This window comes from Oreochromis niloticus, linkage group LG13 (assembly GCF_001858045.2).
Source record: "Oreochromis niloticus isolate F11D_XX linkage group LG13, O_niloticus_UMD_NMBU, whole genome shotgun sequence".
NCBI classification, from domain to species: domain Eukaryota; kingdom Metazoa; phylum Chordata; class Actinopteri; order Cichliformes; family Cichlidae; genus Oreochromis; species Oreochromis niloticus.
Window position 1 is genome coordinate 13,165,669 of NC_031978.2, and position 11,473 is coordinate 13,177,141.

The 11,473-nt window shown below is 40.0% G+C and overlaps 1 protein-coding gene across 1 annotated transcript in view; it reads left to right on the forward strand.

The window, feature by feature from the left end:
* bicc1a (BicC family RNA binding protein 1a) overlaps positions 1-5,630 on the forward strand; it is a 57,667-nt gene extending 52,037 nt beyond the window's left edge. The window contains exons 18-21 of the mRNA XM_003438406.5: positions 23-185; positions 539-702; positions 1,038-1,137; positions 2,478-5,630. Coding sequence (XP_003438454.1) covers positions 23-185; positions 539-702; positions 1,038-1,137; positions 2,478-2,605 — 555 coding nt within the window. The 3' untranslated portion in view covers positions 2,606-5,630. The remainder of the gene's footprint in view (positions 1-22; positions 186-538; positions 703-1,037; positions 1,138-2,477) is intronic.
* Positions 5,631-11,473: the final 5,843 nt, after the last annotated feature.

Sequence of the window (11,473 nt, forward strand, 5' to 3'; positions counted from 1 at the left end):
CTTGTTTCTTTTTGGCCTTCAGGGTTCCCCACTGCCCTTGTCTCGATCCAGCAGCCGGGAAGGCGTGGGGAACGGGAGTGACTCTGACAACTGGCGTGAGAGGAACGGCACCAGCAACGGCCTAGCAAGCCACACAGAGTTCGCCTCAGCTGTCAGCAGCCCAAAGAGGAAACAGAACAAATCCGGTCAGTAAATTTTTGCTGTGGCATATTCATTACACCAACTCTTCAAATAATGATGCTGATTAACAGTGAAATGGAAGAGAACAAGTTAAAGCTACAAACCACATTTAAAATGTCATTGTGAGCACTCTTGCCTCTGAATTTGATTGTTTTGCTTGTAAGAGTAATCAGTTACTTACTCAATATAGCACTCAGGGTTGGCACGTTAGATAAAGTCTAGTGAAGCTACCAGTCTAGTTAATCTGCAGAACAGATGGTCTCAGTCAAAATGGTCCAAATTTTCATCTCTTTAAGCTAAACATTGTTTCATTACCTGACTGAATGAAAGAAATGTCTCTCTTTAAAATATCGTGTAGCTGCAGAACATTACCTCAGCAGCAGCAACTACATGGACTCTATTTCATCAGTAACGGGCAGCAACGGCTGCAGCCTGAATTCGTCTCTGAAAGGCTCAGACCTGCCCGAGCTTTTCAGCAAACTGGGCTTGGGGAAGTACACGGACGTCTTCCAGCAACAAGAGGTAATCCCGATTCTGAACCAACTTTTTATCGCACAAGCTTTCATCCTCTTTCATTAGTGAAGGTGGTTTAACTGTAGGGGTGGAAGTGTGGGCGTGCCAGACCATTATTTCTGTCCAAAGTGAAATATCCCAGTCATTATTTGTTGTTGCTATGTTACATTCATAGTTCCCCCTTTAATTAATTTTTCCTTAACAAGCTGTGGAATTGCATTCGTACATCAAATATTGCTGCTTGCATGGCAGGAAGGATATTATGTACATGACCATTAGTCATTTATGTTTGAAGATCTTTTCTACATTGAGGTTGTGTTAAACTGGCTCGTTGCTGCTTCTAGATTGACCTCCAGACATTCCTGACACTCACAGACCAGGACCTGAAGGAACTGGGAATCACCACCTTTGGTGCCCGTAGGAAAATGCTGCTCGCTATCTCGGGTATGGAAAAAAAAAAAAAATTCAAAAAGAGCATTCTCTTGTTGTATTTTATTTTTCTCTGCCTCTGTGCTGTCAGCTGCATGACACTGCAAATAAAACATTTGCATAATAACAGACAGCGCAGAGATACCCACGTTGGTCTTTTCCTGTGCCGATAATCACTCGTACCAGCAGGAGCTTCATTCTGCCAGCTCACCTTTGCTGAAGGCAGTTTCATTAATGGTTTTTTTATGTTTATTGTTTTGGCTGAGTGGATCCCAGCAGTGCAAAAGATCAATAATAAGATCATATCTCAAAGTTCATAGGTGGTTCTTGTTGTCAGCATGCCAGAATAGAAGTTAAACTGGTCAAATTTCTGAGAGGACATGCTGCAGTAATTTGCAGCAGCAGCAATAAATGGGATTCAAGCAAATTCTTCTCTGATGAGCGTTTCGGCATTTCCCCAGCTGCTCCAGCTGCCTGTGTCATGCTGATGCAGACTCTTCTTCCCTGTTGTTACACTTGATCTAATGTGAATGTGGTGGGTGTCACACTTCATTACTGACCTCATGTTTTTTGGATATTATAATAGCCTGCATGAGTTAATCATGTCTGTGTTGGGATCATGAGCTTTCTGTCATGGTTATTGTGTAAATGTTCAGTTCACAAACGTCTGACCAGAGTCGGGGTTGACAGCGAGGGCAATGAGGGGAAATGTCGAGGTCAGCACTATGATCATTAAGGAAACAGAGGGATCCAAGGCCAGGATCGGTTTTGCTGCCTGTCGCCTCAGCCAAGTCGAGGTCAACTTTCATCTCCGCTGACCGACTCTAGAGCTTGAAAACTGCATATTGCGCATCTCTGTCTGGCTTTCTGTGTTTTTGCTTCTCATAAAAAGATAGAATACCAGTCAAGGCAATCCAGGTTTTAACTTCCTGCTGGTGTGCCAGTAAAAAGAGCTGCTGGAGCGAGCTGCCTGTCTCCAGTAATCATACTGAAGGTTTATGCTGGCACCGACAGACTGCGGCTATCATATGAATAACTGAGAGATGCCAGGGTGTTCTTGAGACATTTTTATGAAATGATTTTGTCCAAACTGCTGTGTAAAACCAGATGGACACAAAGAGGGGTTTTGTTGATCTGAGCAATTCTGTAGTGCTTTGAATCCAATTTTCTTGTCACTGTAGATCAGTGAAGGCTGCAGAGACACGGCAACATTCTCCACGGTTATATTTATTTTTACTTTGATTTGCTGCAATTCCCATCGCAACAATGGAAGTTACCCCACATTAAACACTATGTTTGTATCACCTTTGCTGCTCCTGATGTTTTGCGGTTGTCTTTTTTTTTCCTGCCCACAGAACTAAACAAGAACCGGAGGAAACTATTTGAGCCACCCATCAGGTCCTCCTTCCTGGAAGGGGGTGCAAGCGGCCGCCTCTCCCGCCAGTTTCACGCTGAGATGGCCAGCGTCAGTGGGCGATGGTAGGCGCCTCCAGAGCTCCAGTCATCGGAGAACCGTCCATAAAGAAGACCAGAGTCTAGCATCTTAGAGTGGCGTCTAGGTTTCAGTGGTTGTTTACCCTTTTTCAGCTTCAGCTGAATTGAGACTGTTCACAAAGTTGCATTGCCATATAGCGCATATATAAATACATTTTTTTTTAAAAGCCATAGTTTTACCTGAAGTGCCAACAACAACAAAAAAGGGATTTCTCAGATACATGAAGTTCAGTGTTATTGCCTTATAAATCCACTAGTCTCTTGTTGAGCATTTATATATGAAGGGTGTGGTTTTGGTTCTGTCCAGTATTTCTGTCCACTTTTTGTTCAAGGGAACAGGCAGAATGATTAGTACATCATTTTACACATTGGTACTACCTGCATTTGTATTATGCTCTTGTATCAGTGACATGCACTTTAATAATACTAGATTTTTGCCTGTGAGAGCCTTATTCCTTAGATTGAAATAACTATGCATTTTTTTTTATTGACTTAAAGCACAGATGCATTTTCTACCAAGCCAAAAGTAAGCACTTAACCAGTGACATTAGCACAGCACCAAATGAAGTAATAATAGGTCAGCGCATCTAAGCGGTGACTTGATCAACTTTAACACATAAACCAAAGTAAATCTCATTGTGACCTTTGACTCCTTCAGTGTTTCGATTGGTGGACATTCCTCCGAGATCAGTGTTTGTGTTGAGCATCAGTTTCTCTTTCTAGACGAGACAAAAATAAGTATTTTGTATTCATTTTGCATTATGATTTTATTTTTTAGTTTTTATTACCATCTTAGGCAAATGAGTGGAATGTTTATTGGTAATCAGTTTACATATGTATTTTTTTATATTTTCATGAATGAGTTTCTATGATTTTTGTTTTGTTTTTTGTAATTAGTTTGCTTTTAAGTTTTAGTTTTATTTCCTGCCCTTTAGTCTCTGGAGCCATAGCATGGCTGTGCCTTTAGACAGCAGCAGAGATGTGAGACAGTTAGGCAAAGCTTTGTAGGCCTCTTTGATTGTGTCAACAGGCAATTTTCTGTGGTTTTTCTTCTCTGTTTATAGTACTTGGTCTTTTGTTTTATCTTTTTTGCCAGTCATGGCCTCTCTGTGGCCCCTTCCATGTGCCTTAAATCTCCCAATCTGGTCTACTGTGTATCTGAAACTTTTTTTGTCTTTCTGTTAACGTAGAGTTTCAGTTGGAGCAAGGAGAGGAGGCCTGTTAACAGAACAAGGCCTTGCCTTTAATAGTGAAACGTGCCAATATCCATAACTCGTTTTTTCAGCAGGGAGATATTTCGTTAAGAACACTAATATTTTGTTCTGACCTTACTTTCCAGATAGGAATTGCCATCACACAAAGAACCAGTTGTCCCACAGCCAACATGGTCTCATATGAATAGTTCTGCGAGACACAAATAGAGAACTAAAGTCACCAGAAGGACTGCGAGATCTAAGATGAAAACAAATAAAAATCTGGTATTTTCTACTATCAGTGATGTAATCTAATATCCCCAAAACCTGGTTAAGCAGTGTTTAATAAAGTAACAGAATTATGCATGCAGCGGCAGTGTTTATCACCAGAGCTTGTGTTTGCTCTGTAGCCCTGGATTATGTTCAGTCATGTGTTTTTTGAAAAGGAAAACATCCTTTTTTCCAGCAGTTCATTAACTTTGGATAACTCAAATGTTTTTTGTGTAATGTTCTTAAAATATGTCTGAGCATTTAAACTACAAGAACATCCATCTTCCAATGATGGGAGCGTTTTTCAAGTGCAATTCAAAGCCTCTTTGTGAAGTCATTTTTCCTTTTTGTTTATATTTGCAGTACAGTAAGTGTAAAAGCTAAGACTGAGTAATATTCTTAGTTTAAATGAACAAGACCTGTATAAACTCTTAAGGTATGTACAAGACACTTCTGAAAAATTCTCATTGCAAGTGCGTAAACGTTTATCTCAGCAAATTTAATTATGACAGTTGCAGCAATCCTCATATCATTTCAAAGAAGTTGATCATTTATCACCTCTTGTTTTTGTTTTAATTTACAACGATTTAACACCCTCATTTTTAACCACTTGTCCGTCCTATCTCGCATCCTATCCTATCTGACTTGAGCCATTCTCAATGTGGTTGTCAAGTTAGTAACACTACACTAAGTGATATTCTGACATGGTTGCTTATGCAAACCAGGTAAATTCTTGTTTTTGTTTTGTTTTTTATTGTTTTTGTTTTGTTTTTTGAAGTCTTAAAGAAGATGAAGAAGGCTAAAGCTAATGTAGAAAGGGATTCTTTATTCTACAAGGAAACCCGGAGCTGGTTTTGCTCCACATGGTACTACATTTAAAAAAAATAGATAAATAATGTTGAGCACTGATTCTCCCAGTGCTGTGACTCGTGTTCCTGCCTAGCAGACATTTGTTTTCATCCTTCACTTTTTTTTGGATGTGTTTGCTCGGAGGGCAATAGAGGTTCTTGTCTCATCAAGTGAATGTTTCAAATTTATATATATTGCCTTGATGATGCATGTTATTGCAGCTTGATCACAGATCAGTAAAGGGACTCACCAAGTCAAAAGGTTTACTGCTAGCTTGCCTAGTCTTTGCCCTTGATTGAATAGTTTCACAATTATGTCTGATTTGTTGTATTAGTCATATTAATGTTCCCAAAGGGATTTATTTGAAGGAATCTTTGTACTGCAATCAAATGGTACATTTATGATGTAAATGTAAACCACTAAGGAAATGATGTATAACATAACTTTTGTACAACTTTTCATTTTTACAGTCATTGTTTTTGCGTGAGAAACGTACAATTCTGCACCATATTCCTGAGATGGATTCGTGCATAAACATTGCCATGTGGTCAACGCTCTGTTCACTGTGGCATCTGTTGATGCTGTTGTTATTCTAACTGTATTGTAGTACAGATATAAACTTTTCAGAGAATCTGTCAAGCAGGCAAAAAATGTTTGTTCGAACATTCAAATGATATTATGAAGGTAATAAATGTATGCAAACAAAAGCTCCTTTTGGTTTTGTTTCCCACATAACACAGAAATGTCAAGTTTTGAAACTTTCTCAAGTAAAGTCTGAAGCTACCAGGCTGTCCAGGCGCACGGTATCAGTGCAGTATTTCTAGAAAAGGGCGGTTAAACACAGCCAGAGGGCCAGAATCAACCTTGCAAAGACTCAAATCCAGCACACTGGAAGGCTTTGGGGGAAAAAAATTTAGACTTTTAACTGTATTTTGATAAATTGTAACACTTTTCCTGCTGGTGGAGAGTTCCTCACAGCCATTCATACTAAATCAAAGTAATTAACTAATAGATAAACAATTAAATTACAGAAAAATTCCTGTTTTTTCATCAACTATAGACGTTTGAGTTAAAAAAAAAAAAATTCTGTAAATTTAAAAAAAATTTCATAAATATGGGACAGTCTGGACAGTGAGCTACCAGAACCTTTTTCTGTATTTTGCACAGTCATGTAGAAAACCTGAGAGGTACTGTTGAAACTGCACTTCTTTATCTTGTATTAAAAGATTTCAGATTGAGTCTTTTTATGTTGACAAAAAGGAGTTTTACTCATCCGACCCACTTTCAGATCCAAGTAGCCTTCAAAGTAAAATGAGTCTAATGTCCCTGTTCTAGTGCTAATAAAGGCTTATAAATGGGACTTGATCGTTCCTTTATCTGTATTAGCTGCCCTGGATACATACTTTATTTGTAATTTTGACCATCAGAAGTTAGTTAAGATTAGGCTAAAAAAAGTTTAAAAATACTTAGGCCTGGTTTAGGTCACCTAAACCTTCAATTAGGTTATGTTGCATTAGCCTAGGCCCATTGGGGCTTCCCATCGTGCATCGAGTCTTTCTTCTTTGATCAGCTCTTTTCACTCGGTTTATCCACCACTTTGCATTGCCTCATTGGTTATTCTCTGGCTCTCTTCCACAGAGTCTCCCACCCCTCACACCCAGCATGACAGATGGCTGCCCCTCCCTGAGCCTGGTTCTGCTCAAGTTATTTTTCCTGTTAAAAGGGAGTTTTTCCTTCACACCGTCGCCAAGTGCTTTCACTGAAGTGACTGTTGTTGCGATTTGGAGCTATATAAATTTAATTGAAGCTAATCCTGCAGCACTATCCTGCAATTACTTGGTGTGTCTGTTTAAAGACACATTCAAAAACACATTCACATACTGCAGTTTGAGGGTAATGTGCTCGTCTAACCTGCACAGCATCTGCTTAATACAACAAAATGAATCTATAACCAATGAGGATCTGCAATACAAGACACACTTGAGAAGAAAGTTGTCTTCTCTCCTTATAAACAGGCTACTGTAGTATGTGAACAGAATTTATTTTCTTTGTTTTGCATGAAAGTACTGCAAATAATACATTTCTGCACGACTAACTGCCAGAAAACTGTTCACATCCGCGAAATAAAATAGGGGTTTTTGTGAGATCTCAGTCACAAAGTCAGCAGTGACGATGCTTCTTGGTTAATATGAGAAGATTAGAAAAACTATTTTTGCTTTGCAGAGGGAAAACCTCAAGGGGGCAGTATTGTCACTGAAAATGACATTTCCCAAGTAAAGCGTGGAAAATGGTTACTCAGCAACAGATTATAAAATGTAAAGAAATTATAAAAATAGCATTTTATTCGCGAGAGACTCTTTGCAGCACAGCACATTGTCATTCGCCACCTCTAATACATATCATAGCTGTAATTTTGAAGTTAGTTTGGGAAATGTTCAAACTTCAGAGAAAATGATGTGTTTGCCTGTGGTTGTTTGCATATTCCCAAAATGCTGTATTTTACCTGACATATGGAAAGTGATTCAGTTTTCAGTCGTTTTTTTTTTTTATTGCTCCCAAAGAACATCTCCAGGCCTCTCTTCTGATTATGGCAGCAAATTAATGTTCAGCTGTTCGCCACATAGACAGAGGGAGTCACTCATCCATCTCAAATGAGCCCTTTAACAGGTGGTGCCACTGAACTATGGTCTGTGGCAGCTTGTGACTCGTTCACTTTCTCCTCCTCTGTCATTAATTTCCACAGGTGCTTTACAAAGCACAGATGCCTTCAGGTTTCTATAACATCACAATATTGAATGGGATGTAAATACTGGTATGTACAAGTGAGAAACTCACGGGGTAATGTGTAGGAAGGATGTTGTGAAAACATTAATTTTGCTGTCTGCTGCCAATTGCTGACATGACAAACGGATCACACCTATAATTAAATCTAGGGCTTATCTAAGAAAATGGTTCCATCATGAAGCGAATGTATCTGGATTCGGCAGAAACAAATTCACCTGCATTTAATCTCATAAAGGATATTAGAGCTCTAGAGAAACGCTATTAGTTCCAAAATATCAGAGTCTATTCAATCGCACTATGGATAGTTGTGTGTGCAGCACAGTTGGCAATCATTCCCTTTGCCCAGTGTGACTAATTTCAATTTCATGTGCTATTGTGAGAGACAGGGTGAGAGAGAGACAGCTAAATTGCAGAGAAAGAATTTTTTTTTATCACTAACCAACCCTGCATTTATTCAGCATCCTGGCAGCATCCCCGTCAAAAGACCAACAGAGTCCACAGCTTCACATATTGTTCTCATGGGCAGCTTGCCTCTGCAGGAAAGGTGTAAATTAGAGTAACTGTGACTCGGTTGCTACCTCACCATACCTGGCTCTTATCCAGTGGACATTATGGTCACGGTGGCTGATAAGTCTAGCTCTTTTCCTGTGAGCTCATTCTCCATCATATAAAGTGACCCGTATGTCAGAGCATCTGCATCACCAATGTTGAAAACTGTCACAAGACCATTTCTTTCTACTTTGCTTTAAGCAGCCAGACTAAATTGTATTTTTTGAAGTGGCCTTGAGCAATAGGTCTCCAGGTTTTTTGAAGGTCTGTCAAAGTTTTCCTTTCGGAAACTGGCTGTTTTTTCACCAATTTAAAAAATTTATTTTTAAACATTTAAAGGTTTTAGTATTTTGTTGTAAAGGATTTTGTTATATTAGTCTTGAAAGGTCCTATACAAATAACATTTCTGTTATGTTATTTTAGTTTGGTTAGCTTAGAGGTTGTAAACTATCATTCCTGGAAAGCAATGACAACAAAGCACAACAAACCCACCTGGCAGCGCCTCAGGTTTATGCTTATTTGTTTATTCTTTATTCCATACAAGTGGAAATAAAAAGAGATTATGGTTTCATGGGGCGGTTGAACTGTACCTCCACAATTTCCTGGCCAACTAACAAGCTGAAACTTTCGCATAATATATGTGCAAGTCAAAAAACAGGCATGCCTTAAAAATGGGGATTGTTGGTTAAATTAACAAAATAATATGATTGCATTTGTGAGCATTATAGACGATGATAGGTGGGTTTGTCTTTCTTCAGTCAGATGGAGGAAAGCTGCTCTTTCCTGTTTCCAGTCTTTGTGTTAAGCTATAGTTAATGAACCTCTAGCTCTACAGCTATACATGTTTATCCTCCTCGTGCGAAGCTCTTCAGCAAAACAAATAAGCTTATTTTCCTTCATGCTTATCCTGCATTGCACACCCAATTAATTCATTTTATTAATAACATTTGGACCCGGCTTTTAATTGGTCTCCCCTGATTTCATTGTGGCCTTTTGGCGTATAAATGAACTTCATTTGAATTTCATATAATCTTAGATAAAGTGGAAATGAACTGGGGCCCCAGAGACACACACATAAGCACAGATCCATTATCAATCAAGCTGCAGCTACACCGAGGCCAGACTTCACACTGTAAATCAATGACATGCTTCATTTGCTGCCCTCAAACGCCAGATAAATGTCTTTGTGGTATGATGTGACACACACACAACCACAGTGGTGACTTGGTATTGTTTTCTGCAAATGTAAAATGCTCTGCCTATGTACTCCGTATTCTGCCTCATAACTGACCTCTGAGGCTCTGTGTATGTGGCTGTGTAAGAGATGACGAACGATGCAGTATGTGTATATAATTATAGAGACGTCTGCATATGGATCGCTCCGCCTTCTTTATCACTTCAGAATTTTCACACCTATTTGATCTGTTTTCTCGCTGCACCTTTCTCCCCGCTATTTCTCCATCTGCCACTGTGTGTTCACTTGGCCTCTAAACACAGCAGAGGGAGCAAATGAGAGTGGACTGCCAATACAGAGTACACTATGGCCTATAGCGTGCACACACAAACATACACTGCACGGCACTGCAAGATTTGGAGTGGAGCACAAGAATGAGAAAACACATGAAAGGAAAAAACGGTAGACAATTGAGAAAGTATAACTGAAGAGGCAAAAATATTAAAGGAAGAATGTTAATGAAAGAAGAAGAAAGGGGAAAAGATTTGGCTGTGTGTGTGTGCGTGCGTGCGTGTGTGCGTGCGTGCGTGTGTGTGTGTGTGTTACACTGCCTTCCTTCATTCTCCTGCAGCTCTACTGGAAACACTGATGCTAACACAGGACGACTCACGCTGGAGGGAATATCGGTGGGTGGAGAGATGGCGTGGCGGAAAGGATGGATGGAGGTAGAATGAGAAGGAATCCTCCAGAACTGGTCAGCCACATCCCTCCCCCTCCCCATCCTGCTCCTCCTCTCTCAAAGCAGATCAGCACAGCAGGCAGTGGATGGACATAAGAGGGGTGGGGGGAGGGAGATAGGACAACAAAGAGAAATTGATGATGACATATAGCAATTAGGCTTTTTGAAGCTTATGCATTTAGGGCTATTAGGTGTGCTCTAGTTGTTTTTGTTTATGATTTAGTCACTGCACATAGACTTTCAATGATCTGGTTTCTGAAACCAGAGGGGTGTGGGGGGCATTTAAACTAATGCAGTGTTAATCCATGGATGTCACTGTAATGCTCTTTACACAGCTGGGGGGCGACTGTCAAGTCATGTCATATAGCAAATATATAATGTTACGCATGGCTTTCATCCACTTAAAGGCATACTAAAAATAACTCCAATTTTAATTTTTAAGGTGAATGTGGCAGCATCTTCTCCCCAGAACACTGCAGTGTGTTTGCAGGGAGTGATCAGGATGCTGACCTTTACCTTAAATGCACTGTGTATGCCTCGCAGGAAATGTGAGCCTTAGTGGAATCCAAGCGTGGAATATGTTCAAGGCTTTAGTGGTGTGCCTTATATGTTTCCTACTGAATCTGAATGCCACTGTGATTATGAGCTTATCAGGACTTTAATTTGCCTGCCTGCCATAACCCCATTTTTTAATCCTTCAAGCTGCATGAAAATGCAAGCCAATTACTTTCCTGCAGGCAAATCAAACATTTTAAACTGCAACATGAAAACAGTCGGCTTTTCTTTTCTTTTTCCCCCTTTTTAGTTTTGTTAATCTACAATTTTTCTTGTCTGTCTCAACTTCAGAGATGATGATGATGCTCTGACAGTGTGTTTCCCCAGAAGAGTTAGGGTGACTCTCCTCTATATGGTTCACTGCACCCCCTCCCTCTTTTTGTGGTTTTGAGCACCATGACTCAGGAGGGGGAATAGACGCAGCTGCAGAATCCGTTGTCCGCTGAATAGATAAGCACTCTGGCCTCTCCTTCGGGCGCCTTGTATAACACTTGAACAAAAACAAATAGAAAGTGACACCTCCCCAGTCTGATGCTCCCATGTGGAGCATGGAGACGAGGGAAGACTGCTTTAGGAGATATAAGAATGAGAATGACTCCATGATGATGAGCCACAACTTCTGTATAATCAAATGCTGTTATTAAAGGCAGCTTGAAGCCTTGCTTAGCCACAGTGTGGTCTACGCCTGCACTTGACCTTTCAAGCCTTGGCCGTCCTGTTCCTGGGAGGCACTGATAAAAAAGG